Raw genomic sequence first — 27,281 nt, 5'->3', positions numbered from 1 at the left:
GTGCCTGTTTAGGGGATACATAGAGGCCACCAGTTTCTACTACCATCTGTTGAGCGAATTTCATGATATTTTTTTAAATTTAAGATCAAATAAATGAAGGTAGACATTGAACCAGTGGCTAGGTCTGCTTTATTGTGATATTCCAATTACACTGGGGTAGTCCTTCTCCTAAAGTAAGATGACTTACCCAGAAGAGCGAGTGAAAGAATGACCAGGCAATATAAATGAAAGAGAACAAACTCTACCAAGAGCAGAACTCCTGTGGCCTGATCGCAGGACAGGAATTAAATTTGCTCGTTGTTCATGGTGTGATTTGATTGCTGTACTATTAGAGGAGCTACAGCTAAGCCATGTAACACAACTACTTTCTTATAAACCAGCTTTCAGAAAGTTCACAGCTTGTCCTGGGGCCCAGTGTGCAGAGCCATGGTATGCTGTCATTCACTGATTGTTCTGGACGGGAAGATACAGGGAGATCCATTGGACCTGAAAATGTTTGAGGCAACTAACTGGGTAAAGCTTTATTTTATTGTTCTGATGGCGGGGAAAACCTCGGTACTGGCACAAGGTGGGGGACATTCCTCACTCACTGATGCAAGTAGCCTGCTCCGAAACAGAAACCAAAGGGATGGTCCTGCCCTTCCCAGAGAGTAGATAGTGGGCAAAGAAAATCCCATCCTGAGTCCTTCTCTCCACACGGAGGGCAGGAATCTCTCTTCCTGAGAAGAGTCCAACATTCTCACCACTCCACTAGCTACCCTTTTCCTCCTCCTGCATTTACGCATATCAGTGGAAGTTGGTAGGTTCCCGAGCCCCATCTGCATCCCCAGACTAGGTCCTTAGGCCTGGTCTACCCTGAAAATTGACATCAGCATAGCTTTGGCATGCAGGGGTGTGAAAAATCCACACTCCTGCCTGCTGTAGCTATGCCGACCTAGCCCCCAGTGCAGCTGCAGCTAGGCAACAGAAGAATGCTTCTGTCACCCTAGCTACCCTTGCTCAGGGAGGTGGAGTTCCTACAGGGAGGGTCAGGGAAGGCTGTATCTACCGTACAGGATTATACCATAGCTATGCTGCTGTAATCCCTGTAATGTGGACATGGCCGTAAACCCTTCATGTCTGGTTCCAAATGCCTGCTATCCTGACAGTAAACACTGGAGATTGGGCATAGAGCCACCTGGATGCACACAGCTCAGTGCCAGGGATCCCCAGGGCTCAGATGGCTGTGAATCCCCAGTGACTGGACTGCTTATCGTAATAGTGTAGTTTAACAGGAAGGGTGTTATACTATAGCTCAAACCCTTTTTGTCTGCACTGAGAAGTGCTGTCCTGTGTGAGATTCACAGACTGCCAAGGGAGCCAAGATTATTCCACAGCACTGAGCACGAGTTGGTTCTAATTAGATTGTGGTAGAACTAAGATAAAGTAGAACACCCATCCATGTCAGCAGTACAGAGGCAAAGAAACACAGCTACATTCTTCTCATTCTAGCCAGCAGGGGGTAGGAACGCACATACAAAGCTAGCTCATTACAATATATTTTGCTCAAGCAGGCTGAATTCTGTGACACAGCAAGTGTATTTCAAGGACCAGGAAACTCAAGCAAGAATGTCTGTCCCATCCCAGGACACGCCCGTTAACCAATACTGCAAATCACAAGGTGGAGTTCCTGGAACTCTGAAAGTCATGGCTAGACAAAAACCACGTCATCCACTTCCTCCTCGTCAATCAGTAACGTAATAAGAAACCAGCACTAGCCTCTCATGTTTCATTTATGAGACACACCGTGGGAATGTAGTGCTGCATTTTTAAAACAAGCATGGAGGAGAAGAGAAATTTGAATCTTGAGAACATTACAGCATCAGTATTCCTATTTACCCTCTGCCATATAACAAGAACAAGGGACAGTCAATGAAAGTGAGAAGCAACATTTTGAAGCTGATGAAAGAAAATGCATTTTTACACAACCCATTGTTAACCCATGGAATTGGTTGCCACAAGACTTCACTGTTGCCAAGACTTAGCAGGATTCCTAAAAAGGGTTAGATAGCTATGTGGGTAAGAGCATCCACCATTATGTTAGATAGGAGAAATTATTCTATTTCTACAAAGGATATAAAGCTTCACGTTTCAGAGCCTCGATCAGTCAGTAATGACGGGAGGTAGGAAGAATCTTCCCCTAGGGCATGTCATCACTGGTTTCCAGTCTGGTTTCTCACACCTGCCCCTGCAGTATCAGGTCATAGTCACTGTCAGGGACAGGATCCTGAACCTGATGGATCACTGCTCTATTCAGTACAGCAACTCCTATGCTCCCAATACTTAGTGTATCCTGGGATTGCACATTTGGCTTAGTGGTGATGTCGGCAGCGCAATTAGTAAACGGGATGGGGTAAATTGAACTTGAGTCTCCTGGCCAGTTGCAGTAACTGCAGCTCTAGATTTAGGCAACAATTCTTGAACTAACTGGCAGATGAAATACAATGTTGATATATGCAAAATAATGGACATCGGAAAACGTAATCCCAACTACTCAGACAAAATGGTAAATTAGCAGTTACCAGTCAAGAAAGAGATTTTGGAGTCACTGTGGATAGTTCTCTGAAAACATCCACTCAATGTGCAGCAGCAGTCACAAAAGCTACCAGAGTGTTGGGAACCATTAGGAAAGGGATAGGTCATAAGACAGAAAATATCATAATGCCTCTATATAAATCCATGGTACGCCCACACCTTGAATACTGCCTGCATATCTGGTCACCCCATCTCAAAAAGGATATATTAGAACCGGAACAGGTACAGAGATAGGCACAAAAACCATTAGGGGTATGGGACAGCTTCCACACAAGGCGAGATAAAAAAGACTGGGAGTGTTCAATTTAGAAAAGAGACGACTAAGGGAGGATAGGATAGAGGTCTATCAAATCATGAATGATGTGGAGAAAGTGAATAGGGAAGTGTTATTTAACCCTTCATCTAACACAAGAATTAAGGATCCCCTGGTGAAATTAAGAGGCAGCAGGCTTAAAACAAACAAAAGGAAGTACTTCTTCACACAACGCACATCACCCTGTGGAACTCATTGCCATGGGATGTTGTGAAGGCCAAATGTATAACTGGGTTCAAAAAAGAATTAAATAAGTTCATGGAAGATAGGTCCATCACTGGCTATTAGTCAAAATGGCAGGTGTGAAATCCCATGCTCTGGGTGTCCCTAAACAGCCGATTACCAGAAGCTGGGACTGGATAACAGGGGATGGATCACTCGATAAATTGTAATGTTTTTTTCATTCCCTCTGAAGCATCTGGCACCGGCCACTGACATAGATAGATACTGGACTAGGTGGACCATTGTTCTGGCCCAGCATGGCTGTTCTTAGGTGCTTAACTAAATTCCATGGCCTGTGTAGTCTTTAAAGGGCAGCATGAACTAAGTCAAACTAAACAAAAACAAACAAACAAAACAGAACCTGCCATGTAAGTGGTGACCTCGAGAAGAGCTTGGACTCCAAAGATGCACAGTGTAGGGATGAGGTATTATCTGGTGATTAGAGAAGCAGGATCTGATAATGGGCCGTGTGGGGCTGCCTTCACTCACAAGGGTGTTGGGAGAATTAATAAACATTTGCTGAGAAAAACTATGAAATGATTGAATGAAACCTGCTGCATAAGTGCAAAGCATTATCAGTCATTTCTCCACTTCATTCCTACTATGTCTGTCACAAAAAAGATTTGTGCCTATTTGTCAGACTTGTAAGAAATGACCCAGCTGCATCTGCTAGGATAGGTGTTTTGTGTACTTGATTATTAATTCACCATGGACCATCATTAAGTGCAGATTGTAGAATTTATCTTAAAGCCTGTGATATAAAAACTCTTTTTCACCTTTAAATAAACAGGAGATGGAAAATTCCAGTGAAGATCTTGATGAGAATGGCGAATTGACGACCGCTGTTATTATTAAACCCGGACCCAAAGCCAGTAATGTAAGCTTTCTATCACATACACAACATCTGTAATGATGTTAAATTATAGACAACGATAATTAGCTGCTCTGTTAAGAAATCCTCAGTCACCCCACCCCTTAACCCTTCTTCAGTCCATCAGTGTGCCTTGGATAGACGGCAAAGAGATTTCTCTCCTAGTTATTAAAAACAAAAAGTGGTGTGAATCTGGTGCTGCTGGCAAAAGCAGGGCATGGAGCAGGGGGGTATTATCCCAGCATGTCTGCCAGCTCCGTCATTCACTTCACCCCTAGGCTGTAAGGCCTCACTATTCTGTTCTCAAGCAAAGACCGTCATTCAGGCTGGGCTGTGGGGTGGAGAGAACGTCACACCGCCGGGACGAGGCTGGCAGAGTGTGCCTGGCCCTTTGGCAGGGTGCGCTGAGGGGAGGAAGACACTAAGACGTTCCTCCTCCCCTTCTTGTGTGGCCTTTGTAAAGGCCAGGCAGCGATGTGGTCCCTGCTTGTGGGGAGGGGCAGGTGCTGCTGTGTCCCTGTTCCCCTGGGGGCCCTTCACACCCCAAAGGAGGCAGGACCAAGGGTCCAGCTCGGTCCGTGCACCTGCTAGCAGAGCTGGGCAGGGAAAATAAATTAAAGGCAACTATCCCGTAACTGCTTCGGGCTCCACTCTCAGCCCACTTTGAAAATAATCCAGCTCTTTCCTAAGGGCTGGACTGTGACACCTTTACCTCCTTGAAATCGATGGTGGCTCTGCTAGGGACTACTCGCCAGTGGGGAGAGGGGTCCCCCATTATTAGCTATGCATCAGCTGGGGATATGGACCAGTCTATTATTAATTCATAAACAATGGTAATACAGATCCCGCCACCTGGGTATTTAGTGAAGTGGTAAAACTGGATCTCACTATTCAGCCTACATGTTTCCTGCCCACATTTCAACCTGATACTCCTGACCTCTGTGCCCTTCACTGAATTATTCCCCTCTGCTCTTGGAGTTACCACCCTTCTGATAGATCAAACAATTGATTTTCTTCCACTGAAGCATCAGGGATAGCCACGGCTGAAGATGGGACATTGGATGGGGCAGGCCAGGGCTCTGAGGTGGGCCTGAGCCACTCTGTCTGTGTGGTGCTTGGCTGGCTGGCTGGCGCTCACATGTTCAGGGTCTCACTGTTCGCCATAGGTGGGGTCAGGTTGGGATTTTCCCCCAGGTCAGATTGGCAGCGACTTTGGAGGTTTTTCGCCTTCCTTTGCAGCGTATGGAAGCGGGTCACTTGCCAGGATCATCTGGGTGTACCTCACATAATCACTTCCTCACCACTGCAGGGGCTTGGGCACTGATGCACCGTGGTCCCTCCTGTTTGCTGCCTGTGAACATCAGTCTGCTCTCCTGTGGGCTGTAATACTCATTTTGGTTGTTGGTTTAGTGTGTGGGTGCTGGGCGGTATGGATGGCATGGGATATACAGCTGGTCAGACCAGATGGTCATGGGAGCACCATAAAATCCTTTGACTTGAGGTTATAGTCTCACTGTAGCATGTCGTACCTGTGCTTCTCTCCTAGGTTCCAGTGGAAGGAATTGCCATCTTACACCAGTTTCCGTTCTCCTCAGCCCTGCAGAGGATGTCTGTCATAGCTCAGGAAATTGGAGGAGAGCAGCAGGTCTTCATGAAGGGAGCTCCAGAGATGGTGGCCAGGTTTTGTAGACCAGAAACTGGTAATCACCATCTATATAAATATTCAAACTTATGTGAAATGTGGCTTTTACGTCATATGAGGCCTGCACAATGACATGAGAGATCCAGGGTTGATTTCTAGATCCAGACTGACAGGAGTCAGAGCTTTGCCATCACTCAAAAGTGACTCAGTCTGGCTGGTCTGAGTGGGATCCGACTGGATCTAATCTAGCCGTTCTCCGCCAAAACATGCTGTTGGGAGATGAGCGGAAGGTACAAACTGGCAGCATCCTCCATAGCGGACATTTCAAAGACAGCCCTCTTTATTGTCCAGCCTACAGTAGCCAAGCAAGTAGTATTGTGTTTTCTTTGCTCCTGGCTAAGATGACCAATATGATTCACTGGGTGAGCTAATGGTTAGAGCAGGGGACTACAAGACAAGACTCCTGGATTCCAGTCCAGCCGCAGCCCTGCACTTGCTATGTGTCCTTCGACAAGTCACTGCAGCTTTCTGAGCCTTGTTTGCCCATCTGTGAAAGGCTAGAACAACAGACCGATCTCACAGGGCCCTCGGAGGGTTCATTAGCATTGACAAAGCAATCTGAGCACCCTGGATGGGCAGTGATAGATAAGGGCAGGTTTGTTACTGTTACTATGCCAAGTCTAATTCAACAGGCTTTTCCCAAACCATCTGGCTTATCAGCGATTGGAGAGGTGCCCCTTGCTCTCTGGGCAGGGAAGTCTCTCCTGTCCAAAGGCACCACATGCTTCCACAGCACTTCCGCTCTCCAAACGCAGCAGATGTACCTTGACAGTACGTTGTTCTTGTCACAGTTCAGGGCAACTGCACCCGTGTTTCCCTCAGGCTTCCATCTCCAAAACTGCTGCCTGTCTGGGGTGCAGACCGGCGTCTCTCTCCCTCCTGACCAGGGTATGTCCAGGCTGCGCAGGTCCCTGCCTTCACTGTGTATTTCCCAGCAAAGAGAGTCTGCCTACACAGACCTGCTTGCTTTCTCTCCAGAGACTGATAGCAGAGAGATTGGCACACATATAAATCACCACACAGCTCTTTCAAAGCAAGCCAACTTTTGTTCTTGAGGTAAAAAGCATTACAGAGAAAACACACTAAAAACAGTGAGAGAAACTACACATGTGCTAATAAGTTTACCGGGCATCACCCCACCCTAGGGGTTTGTTTGTGGTTACAGGGGTGAGAGCTTCAGCTCTGACAAGCACACAGACTTAGGAGGCCGTTTTATGTCCAGTCTCCCAATCTTCCCCGAGGCTTGGGGCCCTCCAAGGACCAGGGGCTCCAGTCGGCTTGCTGGATCAGGAAGAAGGCTCTGAGTCAATTTACCACCCAGATTTTTATCCAAAGGTCTTTTGTTGGTCTCTGGAGAATCCAGTGTGAACTAGTATATGCAGATCTCCCCTCAGGGGTGGCTTCAAAGGCTGAGAGAGGACATTCTCCCTCCCTAGGAGAGCGGAACGTACAACACCACGTACACAACTGCATTTGCAATGCAAGGTGCCCAACGGGATTCATCCTAATTCAGGAAGGTTGATCTTTCCCTGCGGTTTGTTCAGGCTGTTGTCAGGCTGTCACAGTTTTCTCCCGCACAGTGCCATCCAGCTTTGCTTGTGAGCTTCAGTTCTATGCAGCACAGGGCTTCAGGGTCATCGGACTGGCGTACAAAATTCTCCAGGCAGCGAGGCAGGCAGCTGGTATAACAAGGTAAGACACAGACAGACTGCCACTTACTTACTGTCTTCTGTAGCAGTCCAGCAGTGCCGTAGGCCATTCTGCACTGCCCAGTTACCAGCGTGATCAGCACCTGGCTCTGAGCACTCAGGTTAGCCTAGCCCTAGCATGAGCATCCCCACAGCAAAGCCCTCGCCCTTGTTCCCATCTCCTCGCTATTTCTGCACTCGCCCGCATGTGTCTGAGGACAGTCCCGTTGCTTTGTGTGATGAGATGCTGTGGAAAGAGCAGGCAATGACTGAGTTCAGGAGGCAGGTCTTTGAGAGAGTCTCAATTTAAAATCAGGATGTGGACCTGTCTAGGGACGCAGGAATCTTTTTCTGCTGAGTATGACAGGAATTTAACTGAGCTATCCAGCCTAAAGCCCAAACGTATAGGTGTGTAATGTGTTTTGCAATACAGTTTGTGCTATGTGCAATGCTACTGTATAACAGGTGACCCATGGATATTGCTGGCAGCGTTTCCTGTGAAATGGTGGGTCAAACTGTAAAATGCAGCTCTGCTCTGAAAAGTGACCGTTAAAGTGGCACCCTCTTACTCACTGCATGAGTTTGCAGAATCAGACCCCACTCACCAGAGTGACTAGAACAAGTTTTGGTCCTTTCCCTCCCGTCGGCCCAACGGATCCAGCCCACGTCTGGGAGAGAGCGAGCGGGATTCTGTTCTGACTCCATGCAGCAGCAACAGGATTGTTAACTGAGTGCCAAAGGCAGGGCCAAACTCTGCTTCCACTGACCCTTGTACAAGTCTATTCAAGCCAACAGTGCTGCCCTGGTGTAAGCGAGTGCAGATTTGAAGACATTGAGGCTGAAGAGATGGAACTGCGGGTAGATTTAGCTTGCAGCATCTTTATTGCCACTGACAGTGTATGAGCCAAAAAGACCCCAGCCTGACTCTCAGATCTGAAGTTAGATTTGCAGAGCTGGTAGTTACCAAATGTCCTTTTATTTATTAACTAAGTAAATGTAAGCGTGGTAAGGAGTGGTCCCGCTTTGTGGGGAACTTTCCTGGCTCTCACACTACCCTGGTGGAATTGGCTAGCAAAACAAAGGATCTGAGTCCTCACTGCCACTCCCTTTTCCCAGAGGCCTGCCTGACCTCAAGGGCTCCCCTCCCACACTCCTGTGTGGTGGAGTCCCTGTAACCCTGACAAGGCTAGGCCCAGGATCCCTGGGGGTTCGACCCCCCAATCTTGTCAGGGTCACTTAGGGCAGGGGCTTGGATGTCCCCACTCCGGGTACTAACTCTGCACTGGGCGCTGCCCGGACCCACTGATCATTGCTTACAGGTCAAAGCAACACAATTTATTACACAGCTATCAACTAAAACAAAATAAAGAAAAGAGGAGAAAGGTGTTTTCCTTTAACCCAACGCCGCCCCTGGCCGGGGCCCCACACCCAGCATCTCTGGCGTGTGAGGGACGGTCACAGTCTGTGTCTCACACGTCGCAGGCTCCTGCCCAGGCCTAGCTGTGCGGCAGGGAGGCTGCGGGTCAGATACATGCTCTGGCAGTGGACACAGGCCCCCAGGCGCTAGAGGGCAGGGCCCTTCTCCCAGCACTGCCCCTGTTGGGGTCACGGCCCCCTCCCGGTCTGGCCTGCAAGGCCTCTGGGTTGGTGGCATCTCCCCGCGCCGGGCCCTGCCCAGGGTCCCCCCCCGCTCTCCCCAGCTGCTCACTCACTGCACCCGGCTCCAGCCCCCACTCTGCTTCAGTGCGGCTCGGCTCTCTGAGCTTCTTCTTTGTTGGAAGGGCTAATCAGTTAATTGACAAAGCTGTTTTGAATCGGAATAGGCATTTACCCGTCATGCTTGCTAACCGCCTGATTCAATATAAAAATAGGAGTCAGATTCCAGAAAAATGAATAAGACGTCTCTTTCTTCTTCATTCTAAGGGAGGAGGTGGAGTCTGACCTGACGTTCCTGGGCCTTCTGATAATGGAAAACCGGCTGAAGGCGGAGACCAAGCCTGTCCTGGAAGAACTCAGCGCTGCCCGCATTAGAAGTGTTATGGTCACAGGTAGCTACATGGGGAGATTCCTTTATGCTGCCCTGGAAACCGGCAATAGGGAAGAAGAGTGACAGAGAGACCCCGTCTGAATGAGGGCTCTGTTGCTTGCTCACTGACACTGAGTAGAAGAAAGAGATGGTGTTTTTCAGTCAGTTGTATCCCAGGAAGCATCTGTGTTCCAGTAATGCCTGCTGCCTGATCCACGTGTGTGTGCCCCTGAAAATTATCCCAGCCCCTTCAGACACTTGAACTCCTAGTGCAGTCCTGGCTTCTTCTTACACCAGACCCCCTTTCTTCACTGTCCAGCTGCTTGATTGACATGCTCAGAATCGCTCTTTCCTTGCCCACTGATGACAGGCTTCTTGCTGTCATCTCTGTCCCGTCTGGGCCTACCCTTCCCCCATGTCCCCTCACCTCTGCAGTGAAAGGGGGAGAGCAGGGTGCTGTGTGGGCATGGTGGGAGAAGGGCTGAGTGAGTTTTCTCATGGTACAGTTACATTGCATCTGCCTCTCAAAGATCAGCTGCTCTTGCCTTTTTGGGTTTTGCCACTTTTTGGTACCCAGCATACCCAAGGCTGTGCCAGGACAATTGAGGAAGGCCGGTCTCCAATTTTCTCTCACTGTTATAGCAGCAATTCAACCATTCTTTTACCTTCTCCCAGGCTGAACAGGCATATACGTCCTTTTTTGACAGGGAATCCATCGGGATTTCCTCAGATGGATTCACTCCAGACCCGATAAAATGTTAATTTTAAAGGCGGGCCTGAACTGGAAAAATGTATCTCCATCCAAAACGGCTGTGGACCATTTCTCTGTTCTGTTAAACAACTACTATTTTCCACCCCAGAGGTGGCTGCATTTCATTAATGGATGAAATGAACTCTGTATATCCTAGGGACTATAAAGCTCTGTGGTATCCTAAGGATGAACGGTATGATGTGAATGGAAGGCAATGGTATTATATAAACACACAAATGCAACCACTGAAATCGCTCTGGTATCTAGAGTCTGCACGATCACATGACATTCATTTTCCCCATCCTCAAGGTTTAAAATCTTCATTAAACAAAATTGCAGATGACACCCCCTCTTGATTTTTCTAGGTGACAACATTCAGACAGCAATAACTGTCGCCAAAAATGCTGGCATGATTTCTCACACCAGTCAAGTGATTCTCGTTGAAGCAAATGAACTACCAGGTTCCCCCTCAGCATCCATCACCTGGAAACTAACAGAAGAAAGAAAAACGAATGACTACAGAAACCTGGTGAGTGCTAAATGGGCAGGTCTCACGTAATGAGATGACCTGCTGAGATCCCTTCCAACCCTAATCTTCTATGATTCTATGAATGGGAGAATAAACTAAACACTGGCATCTGAGACATCTTAGTGATGCTGGTCTCACTCACTGGGGTTATCCTGGTACATCTGACATCAGAGACTGCCCGTTAGTCCCCAGCTGTGCTACAGAACAGGCTGTGTTAGGAAAGTGTGTAAAGCGTTAAATTGCTGTATGCTCATCTGACTGTGTTGCCACTAATGAACGGGGGTGTGACTTTGTTAACGCTGGTTTTGCAAACCCTTCTAGACTAGTCTTGAGAATGGCTTTCCAAGAGCCGTGTTAAAGGTTTGTTCCAGTCTTGGTGGCAGCCCCATCACGGTAGCTGAAACCAGTTTCAAGTTTGTTTCCTCACCTGGAGAATGCCCTGTAGGGAACAGCTCTGCCCTGGTTGGAAGGGGTGGGACAGAGGTGAGCAGAGAGGAAAATCCCTGTATGTGCACTTAAAACACTGATTACAATTACATTAGGTTAAGGAAACATGCACAATGAAACTGAGACATGAGACTATCTTGAATCTCTGACAGATGGAGGCAGTGATCCCTGTTTGAGAGAGCTGGGATACTGGGCAGAGATGACTTCACGTGCCCTTGAAGAGGCCCCCAAAGTTCTGGGTGGGTCGCATTTGCCTGTAATCCAGTTTCAGCAGCATTGTCAACATCCTAGGTCCCTTGTCAGGTGTTATTAATTCTACAGTTTACTGCCAAAGAGATGTAACCTGCTAAGAGACGATGTTTATCTAAGTTACTTATCTGGCCCCTGTTCCCCATCACTGCTGAGCACCTCACCATCTTTCCGGTGTTTAGCCTCATGCCACCCTTGTGAGGCAGGAAGTATTATCCCTCCATTGCACACAGAGGGAATGGAGAGACTAAGTGATTTGCCCAAGGTCACACAGGAAATCTATGGTAGAGCAGGGATCTGAACCAAGGTCTCCCACCTCCTCGTCTAGCATCCTAACCACTGGACCATCCTTCCTCTTTACACAACATTACATCAGTGTTTGAGTGCATCAATCTTCTAAGTCCCTTGTATGGAAATAACTCTGGCCTGATTTATAGGAGACTCTCATTCACATTGGGGGAAGATTCAGACCTGAAGTTGGACGTAGCAGTTACCATTTTGCCATGAGTGGAAAATCTTACCAGGTCATTGCACAGCATTTCAGCCACTTACTTCCAAAGGTCAGTTGTGTGCTATTTGAACTGCGGACCTGCTCCAAGTAAATACTGGTGAGATCGTTATTAGAAGTGCTCTATACTTGTTTTGCTCACAACCGTCTACTTAAGTCTAACCATTGCATATTTAGGATTAAGCCAGTGATTCAAATGACCTGCCAGCCCTTTGTTCCGATTTGTTTTTTACATCATATTAGCTGAGAAACAGTGCAGGTTTGTTCTTTACCCATTCCTGCTTTCAGATCCTGTTGAAGTCCCACGTGAAGTGAGTTTTAGGGTTTATGCTGCTTCCTTTTCATGCTCATCGCATTCACACTCATCACTTCTGGACTTCTTAACCAAGTGGAATTTAAAAAGCACACTTAAGGATTTTCAATCGTTTTCTCCTTACAGCTCCTGATCAATGGGACCGTTTTTGCTAGGATGTCTCCGGGTCAGAAATCCAGCCTGGTGGAGGAGTTTCAAAAGTTGGAGTAAGTTCTTTTGAACATTCAAAGATTGAAAGTGTTGGATTAATTCACAGGCTGGACGGGAGTCAGATGAGATTCAGCTCCTGTCCAGCATCTTGGAATTAGAACTGGAAACTGTATGCCTGAGGGGAGATCCCAAATCTGAGTCTCCTACAAAAAATATAGCTTTGAAAATATTTCCGCTAAACCCATTAAAGAAGAGACACCGAGGGGGTCTGTGATAGTTGTACAGTCCCAGCTACCAGGCTGGGCAGCCCAAAACATAACACGCCCAGCACTCGGGATTTCCTTTGGTCCCTCCAGCTTCAGATTTGTCCTACTGCTTCACTGGCAAGGAAAAGAGAAGCTTGTCTCCACTGAAAATTTAGGGAAATCTCCCAGGGTGGCAGCTCCACTGACGCTGTTCGCATTTTTACCACTCTGTCATCAAGCCTTATTCTGAGGTTAGAGAACACAGTGGTACAAGCAGCTAGGTTCAGTCTGCACCAGCGCTACAGGAACTGGGGGAGAACCTCAGAAAATCGTCAGCATAGACGCTCAGGCGAGTCCATCTCAAGAGCTCAGACAATCCAGAGTCCTGGGCATGAGGCATTTCAGTCACCCCGCCTGCCAGCTGGGATTTTAACCATGAAATACACAGAATAACCTACAGTGATGTAGTCCCTGTCAGCACCCCCGTTATGGGGGTGGATCAAGGCCAGATCTTAGGTTGGAGGGGACTTGGTTGAGTTCTAGCTACACGGTCAAGGCTCAACGCAGCAGTCCATACCAGTGGCACGCTGTAGAACTGGTCAGTGTGGCCGTCGAGGAGCTGCACTGGGTTGGCTAAGGGAGCCAGCCGAAGTGGGATCAGTGGAAGCTAGGAAGGGTGAGATGCCAGGAACCCATAGCAGGGGACCACAAACAGGAGCGAAGCAAGACATCAGGCGTGCGCAGCAGGCTCTGTTCACAGCAGCAAGCCCAGCCTGTTCCTACTTATCCAGGCAGCCTCCAGCGGTTTTCCCTAGGCCTGGGCCAATCAGGGACTGCAGAAGGCTCCACCAGCCAGGACCTCAGTGGGAGGGACTTCCAGTGATGTTTGAACCCAGAGAGCTTACCGGCTGCTGTTCCCCACTTCCCCAGAGCTGTCAGCTGGTGATGAGACAAAGCAGCTGTGCAGCTACCCAGCAGACCTGGGTTCCAGGCCTGCAAATCCTCATAGCTCTTACCATCTAAAGCATCAAATACCTTGCAGACTAAACCCCCTACTGGGCTCCCTTCGCCCAGGACTGAAATGCAGTTTGTTTTGGTTTGCAGTTACTTTGTGGGCATGTGTGGAGATGGAGCCAATGACTGTGGGGTGAGTGGAAACCCAATTTAAACATTGTTTTAAAAGTGAATTTAAGTGCCAGGGAAATACCCCAGAGTTAGTAGCCCTGGAGAGGCACGTTACCCGCAGAACAGCTGCATCAAGGACCACTGACTTAGGCCGTGATCCTGTAGTGAGCCCCACCCTGGGAGACGAGCCATCAAAGTACGGAGAATCGTTGCAGAATTAGGGCCGTGGGCACCAATCCATCTCCATTGAAAGCCAATGGCAAGGCTCCCATTGCCCCCAGAGGGATTTTTAAATGACTGGGGACAGAAGATTGAGGATGAGGAGGATTGGCCTGTGGGGAACAGCTCAGTCTTTTTAAGCACAACCTTAACAGTGCAATTTAAAAGAGGCGCTGGCCACCTGTAGGTAGTGGACAACAAAGAGCTCCTCACCTTCCGACTGTACAGGCCCATGGGTTTGACTCTTCCCTGCCACAGTTCACATACCCCTGAGCCCATGGGAGCCGCTGCCCGCAGAAGTGATCCGTCCCGCCCCAGCGGAGGCTAGCAGTGTTTATGCTGCCACATTGCTCTAGGGGCTTTGCCAGGGAAAGCATCTTGAAGACATGCCATAGGAGGGGATTGCGTTGGAGCATCTTCCCGAGAGACAGTCCATGCCCCATCTCCAGCAGCTCTGTGCACTTCTGGGGTGGCACCAGCTGGCTCCAGGAGCCTCCCTGGAGTACACGCATGGCGCTGATTCGTGTGCATCGCCGGTGCGAGGGTACTGACCAGGGTTGTGCATTTCAGGCTTTGAAAATGGCCCACGCTGGGATATCCTTGTCAGAGCAGGAGGCGTCGGTGGCTTCACCTTTCACTTCCCGAACCCCTAGCATAGAGTGCGTGCCCGAGCTAATCAGGTGAGTGTAGGCTCTTAGCGCGCTGTGATTGCAGGGAAGTCGTCTTCTGTCCCACGTTAGAGCTGGGCTTTTCCCATCACAGCAGCACACACAGAAAACTACATGGCCCTGAAGATGCCCTTTGCCCTGCTAAATCTGGGCCCTGCTATAGTGCCCTCCCTCACAGGGTCCTGCCACACTGTGCAAGCAGCTAACAGAACAACACCTTGCTGGGCCATCCCCTGAGGATCTCAAAGCTCTGACTGAACTCTTGCAATGTCCCGCGAGGTAGGGAAATAACATTATCCCCATTTTACTGATTGGCAAACCAGGCTATGGAAGTGAAGGACTAGATCCTGCTCCTGTTGAAGCAAAAGGCAGCAGGACTGGGCCCAAAATTACTTGCCCATTCATGTGACAATAGTCAAGAATCACAGGACAAGTCACTTTCTTCCAACACCGAACGAGGAGCTCGATCAGAATAAGTAAAACAGTATTATCCTTAGCACCGCCCTGTCTCCCCCTCTTTCTCTGCTGCTTTACTGTAGAGCTTCTGCCTAGAGCCTTTACATTTCAATGGGCTTTATAAGCATTAGCTAGCCACTGTCTGAGGTGAATGGCGCCAGGAGGACTGCTCCCTGGATAGCAGTTAGCAGGGTCAGCTCCTATTGCTGCACAGCAGCATTTCAGCAAAGGAATTCACGGCTTCAAAGTCCAAATGCAAAACTACAGGCCAGGTGATGATGCAACCGGGATTCACCCTCCCCTAACTCATGTGCTGCTCTTCAACCACACTGTCCAAGGACCGGTGAAAGCGCCAGCCCGTCTTCTGATCATTATCCTCTTTTCTCTTCCGTACACAGGCAAGGCCGTGCTGCTCTCGTGACTTCGTTCTGCATGTTTAAGTACATGGCGCTGTACAGCACTATCCAGTATCTTGGTATTCTCCTGCTTTACTGGGTAGGACTCTGGGGCCCGGACTTGTCAGTCAGACCCGAAGCAGGCTGCTGCTCCCATAGCAAGGGAGGAGGGTCCAACAGCCAAGACACAGCCACGAGAGCTGCTTTCTTCTCCAGCTGGGCCACAGACTCCCTGTGTGACCTAGGGCAAGTCGCTGTGCCTCTGTCTCCCCATCTGTAAAATGCCATTGATTTCAGGGGGAGAAGGACCAGGCCCAAAGCAGGGCCAGACAAACGCCCCCAGAGAAGGCAAGATGCAGCATGATGTCAGGCAAAGGCATGTGCACAGATGATGGAGGGTGAGGAGAAAGGCTAAGGGGTTGCTTGCGGAGATGGGCCTGCAGGAGAGGAGATAGGGGCTCTGGCAGACGAGCACGGGACACTGTTCAGATATTAAAAAGTGCATTGGCTAAAAATGCCAGAGTGTCCTGAATTGCCTTTGGCTGGAGCCTTCCCATTTAGCAAAGAGGGATTTGCATTCAGAAACCATCTGGCATCAAGAAAAGAACTTGCCACTTCCGATTGGTCTATTTTTGTTCTCCTCAGTGAGCTGAAAGCATCATTAGCCTGCACCGTGACCACGCACAAAACGATTGTGTTTAGTGCAAGCTCTGCTATAGTGCCTCTGTCAGAAGGGTTGCGAATCGCATGGTACACATATCACCTGGCTGAATAGCGTTCCCAGGGATTTCAGAACAAACTGAGGAGCATCAGCCCTATGAAAACACTGTGGTTTTATGACAATGAAACAAACAAGCCTACGGCAAATGTCTAATTTGTGTTGTCTTTTTGTTTCTCCTTTCAGCAACTAAACTCCTTTGGGAATTACCAGTTTTTATTCCAAGATCTGGCTATTACCACTGTAATTGGTATAACAAGTAAGCTCCATAATCATCTTTTGTGTAGGTTTGAGAATAGATCTCAGCTAATTTCCACCTCCCTGGAAGTGTATAATCCTGCACATTGAAAAAGAAAAAGAAAGACACCCTGCAGCAAGTACAGTATATTTAATTCAGCAGAGAGGGCTTACTGCACAGTAAGAGAAAAGGATTGTGACTAGAGGGGAAATCCTTGGGCTGATAGGCAGCTAGATCTGGAGTGACTCTCAGTAACTGGGAGAATTTCTTACAGGAGAGAAACAGCGGCCTGGGCAGAGAACTTGGCGTGGGAACTCAGGTCCTGCTCCACTAACTAGGCCAGGCTGGAAGATGCCAGGGGCAGCAGATACGGAGGGAGCCGTGCCCAAGTGAAAGAGAAGAGGGTGCACTGGGGAAGGGCCCAACAGTAAGTCACAGCCAGTGAGACAAGGTCAAAAGTGAGCAGTCCCCAGTTCAGCTGCAGTCGGAGAAGAGTGTTTTCTCCTTGATGCATATTAAAATCACGGGGCCCAAAGAGTAAAATCGCCGTGCAGTCAGCCAGTGTACTGTGTACCGCACGGAGCACCCCGCGCTGGCTGGCTCTACAGATTTGTTTAGAACCGCTTTGGGGATTCACAGCTTCTTCCGAGATCTGGCTATTGTCACTCTAATTCCGGCTATCACTGCAACAGTTGGAACAAATCAGCTCCTTAGGAAAGCCTGTATGTGAGAGAGGGGATCTGCAGCTGATAACCACCCGTAATACAGCACATCATAAACTGAACTCTCGTGCAGTACATTTGAATTGTGCATTAAAGGGGTGATCATAATACTATGGGAGGGAGGGACCGCCTCATGGACACACTGTCCTGCTGCGTTTTGCTACTGCCGACAAACAGAACAGCTTTACTGTGAATAGCACCTTTTCCTGGAACCGTTACTCCCCAGCACTCTGCACGTTTAAAGAGCAGGGTTACAGATTTACACCATAATATCTAACAAACAGACCTAGAAAGGAGGTGGGGCAGGAAAGAGGTTTTCGTTTGAGCTTGAAAATGGTTTGGAGAGCTAAGGCAGAGACATAGCCTACAGATGTGCCAGCTATCAGCAGCAGTGGAGGAGAAAGCCGGGCACTGACAGTGGAAGGAAGAAACTCGTGCTAGCTAAGATGGACGGGAGCAGAGACAGAAAAGTCAGAGCTAGGCAAGAGTAAATCCGCGGGGAGGTCTAAGAGCAAGGAGAGTAAGCGTGGGTGCTCGCCTGCAGCTCCCTCTGTGTATGCGAAGGCAGACAGGAGCGTTCTGGGCTCCAGAGAGCTGGGGAAAGACCTCGATTACATCAGTCTCCAAAGTATCAGCCATGACACGTGGTGACTGATGAGCGCTGCCTTGCTGTGAACTTCTTGCTTGGCACCACTGCATTAGGACATGCCGTAGAGCTTTTCCTCTCCCAGTTGCTAGTGGAAATCAGGAGTAACCCACCCACCCCGAAGCCAAGCACATCCCCAGTGGGAGCACGAGGGGAACATCAGACCTTGGGTTTTTCAGAACTGTTCAGACGTCAGATGCTGCTAATTAACCCTAAATGGCCAATAATAGACTGCCACGCTGCTGCTCTCTTGGATGTACTAGTAAAAAAAATCCATCCTTCTTTTCTCAGTGAGTTTGAACAGTGCCTGCCCAAAGCTGGTCCCATACAGGCCTCCGGGCCAGCTGATCTCTCCCCCGCTGCTGCTCTCCGTGGTCCTGAACATCCTTTTCAGTCTGTGCATGCAGGTTTTTGGCTTCGTGACAGTCCAGAAGCAGCCCTGGTACACTCAGCACAACATTTACAGGTGAGCCCCAGGCTCGGGAGTCCAGGCACAGTGGGGCAGGTGAACATGTAGCTACTGCCCAGGCTCTGAGGAGTGATTACGTGTAACACAGCTTCTGCCGAACTCGGGGTGTGTGTGTGTGTGGGGAGGGGTCATTTGCCTGCACTAGAGGGAGTGGAGGCCAAAGATGTTTGCGTTGCTATTCTGCAAAGCTCAGCAAACCCAACCCATGTGGTCTGATACAGGCGTGGTCTGATACAGGTGTCATCACAGCAGGGTGACCGAGCAGGAGAGGCTGGAGAGCAAGCTCCCAGAACAGGGGCACCGCTGGGCCAGGTGGGGCACGAGCTGGGTGAGCAGCTGAGGATGTGCATTATGGTGCTCAGACTCACTGTGCATGCGTGCACTTTGGCAGTCACGTTGAGGGGTCTGGTGTAGACAGGCTAGGGTTTTCCTGGAACTAGTCATTGGCCCTAGTGTGTTACACACCCTACTGGAACTCATTTTCTAATAGCAAAAGGACGCGTATATATGGGGCAGTAGCTACTGCAGGGAGGGGTTCCTATTAGATTTCATGTAAATGTAAATATTCAGCCTGGGTGCCATTATAACTGATGGCAAAGACCTTGGAAGGGGAAGTATGTTCCAGTGGTTAGAGCACAGGACCTGGGTGTCAGGAGACTGGGGATGTAGTCCCACCTCTGCCACTGCCTCACTGTTGAGCCAGTCAGTTCCCCTCTCCATGCCTCAGTTTCCTAAGCAGGGACAACAAAATGTACCTCCCTCTCACTGCTGCTACAGGCCTAATTCATTCCTGGCTGAGAATGCTCTGGGCGTCCCCGCTGGAGGTTGGTACAGCAGGGCCAGCTGTCATTCCTGATCACAGGGCTACCTCTTTCACAGTGCCTGCCTCACCGGGAACGAAAGCCACGTGGAGAACTCTTCTTCCATCACCACCCTCAGCGTCAACGGGCTGGAGAACGCAGCCGTCAGAGGGACGGTGGGCAATGGCTACAGGAGCTACGAAAACACCACGGTGTGGCTGCTCAGCACCATCAACTGCCTGCTGGTGGCGCTGGTGTTCTCCAAGGGAAAGCCGTTCAGGCAGCCCGTGTACACCAACTGTGAGTACAGTGCGCTGGGTCTGTGACAGGCAGAGCATCGCCTGGCTCAGCGCCCCAGGAGGCCAACTCACTGGAGAACACCTTGGCAGAAGTTTTATTGGCCACAATTTTCAAAAGCATCCAACTGATTTAGCTGCACGGCTCCAATGGCGAGCCGTGCTCAGCACCTCTCAGAATTTGGCCCGAGCTGTGAGGATCTGTGATGCGCAGGATCCCAGCTAGTGATTGGGGTGCATGGCAGTAACAGGGGAATCTGGGAAATGGCAGCTTGTTTATCAGCTCGCCTTGAACTGGGTATGAAAAAAACTACCAAGCGGTGGTATTGGGTGTCCTGAGGGTGTCCGACAGGGAGGGAGGGTGGCCTTTCCAAGGCTCACATGGATCAGAAGAGAAGAAGCAGAATTAAAATGCCATCTACCCACCAGCCTTTGCTTTGGGCATCACTAACCAGGCCTGTGCCCCCTGCAGCATGCTGATGGGCCAAGGTCTGAGAGGACTAGGATTTAGGGTTTTAGACTGGGCCCATCTCAAAGGAAAACTAAATCGAAACCAGAACGTTTTCAAAGGCCCCATCACCCAGTCAAAGGACCAGAGTAGCTGTGAGAATTCAGATCCGACTGCCTCTGCCTGACCCCAAAACACACTCCACAAGAGACAAACTGAAAAGGAGAAAGTCCCTGGCTGGTCTGGGAGGGCACGCTGATGGCCTCTGGTGCCCATCAGGGGAAAACACTCCCAAGCCCCCAGCTGGCCACACATAAGGCCTGCCTGGAAGTCAGAAATGAAGAACACCGAGGAAGCTGTCTAGGCCTTCGCCTCACAGCACGGCTCTCCCTTTCTCACCTCTGCCAGATCCCACCAGGAAATGCTCAGCGGGTCCAACTCCAACCAGCTACAATGGGATCCCTTTCTGAGGGATAAGTCCTAAAGTTCCCAAGCAGGCAAAATGGCCTTTGGATTTTCCTTGCTTAAGGACTTGAATTAACACAGAGCGAGTACTTCATGGGTTGGCTGTTTGCTAGGAACACTGGTGGTGATGGGAGGCATGAGCATCACATGTCTCCGAGAGATGGTTAAAAGGTGACTCATTCATGACTCCAAGTACCTACCTGGAGAGCTTTTTGGTAGCAGAGGCTTTTCAGCTAGCACACAAAAGGCAGAACAAGATCCAGTGGCTGGAAGCTGACTCTAGACCCATTCAGACTAGAAATAAGGTGCACACTTGAACAGGGAGGGTAATGACCACTGGGACACTTTGCCCAGGGATGTGATAGATTCTCTGTCACTCGCGGTCTTGAATCAAGATTGGAAGTGACATCCTGGTCCAATTAAGGTTAATGCAAAACTCCCACTGATGTCAACAGGGGCAGGATTTCACCCTAGATTTCTTTCTAAAAGGTGGAACCACATGTTACTGGGCTCGATCCAGGAATCACTGCGTGAGGTTCTCTGGCCTGTGAGATGCAGGAGGTCAGATTAGATCACAATGGTCCCTTCTGACCTTAAAATCTATGAATGTAAGGCTTGTCTCAGCCTTGCATGTGTGCCCTTGACATACTGGGGTTTTTTTTTACTCCGTTTATTTTCCTTTTGCTCCAAACTCATCACAATTTAATGGAAGTTTTGCACTGCATGACATGGTAAATGATGCAGTAAATGTGAGCAGCTGAGGATGCTCATAACCACATTGTTTCATCTGACTGCTCTTGTCTCTTAGATATATTTGTACTCGTGCTAGCAGTGCAGCTGGGCGTCTGTGTCTTCTTCGTGTTTGCTGACATTGACAATCTCTACATACAGATGGATGTAAGTATCATTTCAGGGTGTGTTCTCTGTGCTCTAGCCCTGTATTTTGTTAGATAGACAAGATGGGGGAGGTAATATCTTTTATCGGACCAACTTCTGTGGGTGAGAGAGAGAGAGAAGTTTTTAAGCTTACCTAGAGATCTTCCTCAGGTCTGGGTGAGGTAAGTTCGAAAGCTTCTCTCTCTCTCACCCGCAGAAGTTGGTTTGATAAAAGATATTACCTCCCCACGTTGTCTCTCTAAAATCCTGGGACCGATGCGGCTACAACGCCACTGCATGCTGTATTCCATTAACAGTCCGCACGGGGATCACAGCTGACATAAGACACCGAATCTTGCTGGGTTTTCCAGTCAGTTGGAAGCCAAGCTAAGCTTAAAGTAGGTTTGAGTTCAGATGACAAGGACTGAACAGGTCTTGGGGCTATGGGGCAAACGTGTTCTTTCACCTCTACCTTGCCATATTGAAACCACCTTGGATCTGAACAGTCTTATCGCCTCGGCTCTTTAGAGCCTATGTGTATTGTTTGTTCGGTGTCTGCATCACCAAACCCACCTCCCTTGGTGCCCTGGTTGGCAGTCTCAGGGAAGAGGCCAAGAATGGCCTGGAGACACCTGGCGGTGGCCACGCCAGGTCAGTGTTAAAGCATGGCGGCAGGGAGCAGTGCGTGGAAGCTTGCACTGGTGCTGTCCATGCTGGACCTGCTCTGTAGGCACAGAGAGGAAGGACTGCAGTCCCCGGGGCTGCCAGCAAGCATCCTGCACCAATGCACAGTCTAAGAAAATCCAGCTAACCATAGTCTAATGTCTGCCGCATGCTCACAGTCCAGAGTCCACCACGGCCTAGCCCACAGTGCACTACAGTAGCATTTGCGGTCATATAGCAACGTAAGGTCTGCAGCACGTAGGACAGGAAATAGGAGCATGCAAGAAACAGACTCAGGGCAGGTCTACACTGCCGGCCAAATTTGGCGGCTTCTCTGCATAGCTTGCGTAACTCCTGTCGACTTCGTTACTTCCCTCTAGCGCGCTGTCTCCACTGCGTGGCGCCGACGGGAAACGTGTTTTTTGGAGGTGGTTTTAATAGGTCGACTTCCGGATCGATTGAACAGGTCTTCACTGCCGCTCACTCGAGCTGGAAGAATCGACCTGACAGCAGCGAATTTGCCGCTCTCAGTGTGTACCTAGCCTCAGAGACCTGAGTTTTCACTGCTCCTTAACAAACCGCCATGCTGCAGGTGCCTCCCTCCACAGCAATTCCCAGAAAGCTGAGCAGATTGTAACGGGAGAGCTGCAGTTAACAGAACCAGCCACGAGATGGCACTTTAAAGGAAGCATTAACACGGATAGTTGCATACCTGCAGTAACATATTCTCACCATCACTGTCGTAACGAACTAAAAGAAAGAACTGTCCTCACATCAGTCTCATGTGAATGTGTTTGGAGGAGAGGGACTGGACTGAGTTTATGTCGTAGCCAAAGCCTCAATCTTTGGTGAGGAAAAGTAGAAAAACGGGTGGGTCTGAATATCCCTGAACCTGGTGAAAGCACCAATCCATACCTTGAATCTGGGCTCTATCCCTCAAATGGGTTGAACCAAAATAAGAGATCTCAAGATGCCCAGCCTTTGGGAAGTCTGGATCTGGATTCGGAGCTGAAATGTGCAACTCAAATCTCTCTCTCTTTTTTGAAAGAAATTACATTCCCTCTTCCAAAACCGCAGCTCTTTTTTCTCTGCTGAGTCATGAGACTCAGGATTTCACCGTGATAAGTAGCCAGCTCACGCACTGCCAGCTCAGCGGGTAGTGGCTCATGTAGGATGCTAGGCTTTGGTGAAGTCGGATACACGAACGCTTGCAGGTGCACAGACATTGCTGACTGGCTGCCATCTTCCTGTCTCCCAGCTTGTGTGCACCCCCACCTTCTGGAGAATCTCCATGATGATCATGCTGCTGGTCACCTTTGTGGTGTCATTCGTTGTAGAGGTGAGAGCATTTGTTTAATTGAACCTTTAAGATCATCCAAATAGCAAAAAGGGTCTGGACGCTCCCCACGCCCCTGGTCACTTGCCAGAATTCACGGTGAACGAGTGTTCAATGGGCTCCCCAAACTCCACAGTGCGTTTTGGGGGAGGGCTGCTCTTCCCGGGTATTGGCTCTGCCTATTACTCCCGTGTGGGAGAAGTGTCCTCCTGGCCCTGGCTCGACCAAGCTTGGGAACAGCTAGAGAAACAGGGCTCACGGGTGCTGTGTGAGCCCCTGAGACCCAAATGTCCACACCTGGCAGTGGGTGGCTGGGTCCCTGCTGCCTCAGCCCCTTTCCTCCTGAGGTGAGCTGCAGGCCTTGGGCCCACCCCTCCTGCTGGCATGCTGGGCCCGTCTCTCTGGGCCAGAGAAGAGTTTGGATTTTCTTCCTCATCTGCGGAGTTTTCTGCTCAAATGCTGCAGATTAGCAGCAGGAAGAGCGGCTGCTCTGCCCCATGTCTCATTTAGAGGCCAGACCTGAATATTCGTCTCCACAAGGAGGGACTCTCGGCCCCAGAGGGCAGGTTCTTCCGGAAGGTGGCTTGTGCCCATAGGTTTGCATGGGGCAATGGACTTAAGCAACAAGCAACGACTGGTTACTGGTGAGTATCTTTCCATTCGCCCAACACAGAAGTGCAGCTACGCCCTGGACACACCCAGCAACAGCTTCATGAGCTCCAGTGATATTGCACAGCAGCTTGGGGTGAAGAACACTATGTCCAGCTGACATCAGAGGCCACCTAGATAGGTTCGAATGTAATCATCCAGAGCGGACTTTAACCAGGACCTTGTGGTCAACCCCCCGACTCTTGAGAAATGTGCCAGGGCAACTGTTTATGTGACTGATTCGTGGGCTGGCAATCCCTCCTGGTTTACAGCAACAGAAATGCATGAGCATGAGACTTCTTCTCCGGGGGGACGATGCGGCTCTGGCTCTGTGCTGGACCATCTTTCCTCTGCCACCACACACTGCCTGTGTGGCGGTGAAGCAGTTCAGTGAAGCTGGTGGGGAGGGGAGGCGTGCTGCAGCTTGAATTTAGAAGACCTGCTTGGTACTGAAGAGTTCCCAACTCCTGGGAGCCACACAGAGTTTAAGGAAATGCACCTGCTGTGGGCAGGTAGGCTGGGTCAGGGCATTGGCCACAGGAACCTTTGATCTTCAGGTCACTGCTCCAGTTCCATCCCAAATCAACAGTAGCCAGATGTTGTACTGTCAGTGGCAGCTGGAAAGCCCATGTGAGCAGCGCCGGTGATCTCCCTCCAGATCCCAGTGGGCAGATGGCTCTGCTTGGCACCCATTGCTGGCAGCCATGCCAAAGGGAGCCAGGACTGAATGAACATAGAGAGTCAAACTCCCCTCCTGCCATCCTGTGACTGGGCCGTGTGGAGTGAAGCACGCCCCACCCCATTGTCAGAAGTGATCACTGCCGTGGGGCAGCGGGGGCCTGATTTTCAGAGCTGTGAAGCCCCCATTGATTAGAGTAGGTTGCTAGGGTGTAACTAGGGGCAGCAGTGTTAGAGCGGGTGGTTAGGCGCTGTCAGTCCAGGGCTGGTGAGGTGAGGTGTAGCAGCAGGACAGGGTGGCCGTGCTGCATTTCCACTCCTTGTACTGAACCTGTCCTGTGGCTGAAGGGGGGAATTCGTGTCCTAGGCCTGTCAGGAGCTGACTCTTGGCCCTTGCTTTCACAGGAAGCCGTCATTGAAAACAGAGCCCTCTGGGCGCTGCTGAAAAAGTGCTTCCAGTACGAGTCAAAGAGCCTGTACAAGAAGCTGCAGAGGATGCTGGAGCAGCACTCAGCCTGGCCTCCTCTGAACGAAACCATCTTCTCAGGGACCAGGGTGATACCAGTGGAGGACACCACGGCAGCGTACAGGAATCCAGTCTTTGAGAGCAATGACACACTCTGAAGGAAGTGGCGGGGCAGACGCCCAGCACCAGGCTGCAGCTGGCCGTGAAAGGGTCATGCCTTAAAGACATCTGACCGGAGCAGAGATGGGCTGAACTTGGGGGGGGACCAGATCCTCTGTGGCAGGGTTGCTTTGTGGCGCACCAGAAGCACAAAGTGGCCTTAAATCCGGCTCTGGCGGCACAGAGCCAGTACAACAGTTCGCCTGCAGGCAGCCCTGGCCGTGGGGCTCTCCTCCAGCGTACTGTGGCTGCTGGCCCTGGGGGAAGTTGGAGGAGTCTGGGCAAGGCTGGGAGAGCGCATCGGTGGCTGAAGGACACAATCCCTGCAGCCCCCTGCCTGCTCCTCAGCTACAGCCCAGGCTGGGGCCTCGTCTTGGTAGCGAGCAGAGCCGACGCTCCTGCCTGCAGTGCCCCTCGGGCAGAGAACAGGCAAAACTCAGCTCTTCACGGAGGCTGGACACAGACAGGCCCTCTGGCTCCCTAGTTCCCAGCCTCTGTTGCCTCGTGTCACCACACAAGGTCTCCCTAAGTCATGGAAGCTTGGGCGTTCGAACGCTGGACCCCAGCGTGAACACACCCAGAGTTCAGCATGTTGGATTCAGCCCAGCGCAGTGACAAGCTGGAGCTGTGAGCTCAGATCCCAAACCAGGCCCCGATTCCTCACTCTGGCTGAGATGCACTTAGTGCAGGAACAGAGTTGGAGGGACCAAAAGCAGCTTTTCTGGGCCTGGCTCATCCCTGCAGTAAGTTAGAGCAGCCTCAGAGCTGCTCCCATTTTTGTTTGCGCTACACATGGCCCACAAGGGGACATAGACAGCCAACACAGCCCGACACCCCTCCCAGAACCTCCCAGCCAAGGATTGCAACAGGGGCAGTGCAGAGCCATTCTACCAGAGCCCATTTCCACGGAGAATCAAGATTTGAGAACTTCAGCAACTCACCCAGGGGCTATGGGCCGATTACAGGAGCGGGTGGGTAAGGTTCTATGGTCTGCAATGTGCAGGAGGTCAGCCTAGATGATCCTGACGTACGCTCCCTGCTGGCATTGAAGTCTATGGGTCTGTCTACACTGCAATTAGCCACCTGCAGCTGGTCTGTGCCAGCTGACGCGGGCTCGGGCTGAGGCTAAGGAGCGGTTTTACTGCAGTGTAGACGTCCACGCTGCAGCTGGAGCCCAGGCTCTAGGACCCTGCGAAGCGGGAAGGACCCAACGCTTAGCTGCAACCCAAGCCCCAAGGTCTGCACCACAGGTAAACTGCCCCTTCGCCCACGTCAGCTGGCACGGGCCAGCCGCGGGTGGCCACCTGCAGTGTAGACATCGCCATGAGTCTGTGAGAAGCTCCATGGGGCGATTTGAGGCCTTCAGAGCCTCTTTACATTGCCATGGCAGCGTAAAGGGACCTTCGGGCAACGCAGAGTCGAGCCTGGTCTCTGTGCCTGGGTCTGGATCAGGAACCGGGGTCAGGCCCGTATTGAATAATGATCACAGAGGTCATTTTTCACTCTTGCTGTTATTTTAAATGGTATCGCTGTGATACGAGACTGCACTTGATTTTCCAATTAAAATCTATTTCCCGATATAAAAGCATTGACTCCAGAGCAGGAGGATCTCAGTATTCGCTCCTTGATTATTGCGTGTTTCTGGGATATCTGGTTTCTACAAATCCAAAACCCGCTAAAATTGCTGAGATTTGCAAATTAAGTATCTCGTTCTCTGGGCTAGAGCAGGCATCAAATGACCAGGTGCTGGTCTCCCCTGCTCTCAGGTGTCCCCACCCAGCCTTGCTCATCTCCTCCAGCGCTCTTGGGCTGGGCACAACTGCAGCTGTGCAAAGCTGCTAAAACAGTCAACACGAGAGTGATTTTGTTTGGCTGATACATGTGATTTCACACACGTGTGCACTCCATCCTAGACCCTCTCCAGTCTGGCTTTCGCCCCAGCACGCCACGGAAACCACTCTCACCAAAGTCTGTACTGAGACGTCTTCCTAGCCCAATCTCAAAGCAATGCTCTATCCTCTTCCCTCGTGACGTGTCAGCCGACTTGGACATTGCTGATGAGGCTCTTCGTGAAATTTTGTCCTCCCTTGAGTTCCAGGATTCGGACCCATCTTGCTTCTTTCTCCTACCTCTCTAATTGCTCCTTTGGCATGTTATCACAGCTCGCACGGGTCTGTCTACGCAAGCTGCAAATGACACTTT

At 50.3% G+C, this 27,281-nt stretch overlaps 1 protein-coding gene across 1 annotated transcript in view; it reads left to right on the top strand.

Moving 5' to 3' along the window:
• Window positions 1-26,638, top strand: part of LOC137149328 (probable cation-transporting ATPase 13A4) — a 53,809-nt gene extending 27,171 nt beyond the window's left edge. Inside the window, exons 14-30 of the mRNA XM_067542810.1 lie at window positions 381-513; window positions 3,900-3,986; window positions 5,527-5,680; window positions 7,263-7,374; window positions 9,294-9,418; window positions 10,513-10,676; window positions 11,810-11,932; window positions 12,320-12,399; window positions 13,693-13,735; window positions 14,503-14,612; window positions 15,455-15,551; window positions 16,356-16,428; window positions 18,067-18,241; window positions 19,124-19,344; window positions 21,062-21,150; window positions 23,051-23,131; window positions 24,860-26,638. Coding sequence (XP_067398911.1) covers window positions 381-513; window positions 3,900-3,986; window positions 5,527-5,680; window positions 7,263-7,374; window positions 9,294-9,418; window positions 10,513-10,676; window positions 11,810-11,932; window positions 12,320-12,399; window positions 13,693-13,735; window positions 14,503-14,612; window positions 15,455-15,551; window positions 16,356-16,428; window positions 18,067-18,241; window positions 19,124-19,344; window positions 21,062-21,150; window positions 23,051-23,131; window positions 24,860-25,078 — 2,086 coding nt within the window. The 3' untranslated portion in view covers window positions 25,079-26,638. The remainder of the gene's footprint in view (window positions 1-380; window positions 514-3,899; window positions 3,987-5,526; window positions 5,681-7,262; window positions 7,375-9,293; window positions 9,419-10,512; window positions 10,677-11,809; window positions 11,933-12,319; window positions 12,400-13,692; window positions 13,736-14,502; window positions 14,613-15,454; window positions 15,552-16,355; window positions 16,429-18,066; window positions 18,242-19,123; window positions 19,345-21,061; window positions 21,151-23,050; window positions 23,132-24,859) is intronic.
• Window positions 26,639-27,281: the final 643 nt, after the last annotated feature.

Source organism: Emydura macquarii, unplaced genomic scaffold, assembly GCF_026122565.2.
Source record: "Emydura macquarii macquarii isolate MOO-44397 ecotype Brisbane River unplaced genomic scaffold, CSIRO-AGI_Emac_v2 contig_729, whole genome shotgun sequence".
Classification (NCBI taxonomy): Eukaryota; Metazoa; Chordata; order Testudines; family Chelidae; genus Emydura; species Emydura macquarii.
Note: the sequence above shows the minus strand (reverse complement) of the source record. Positions and strands in the feature narration are given on the sequence as shown.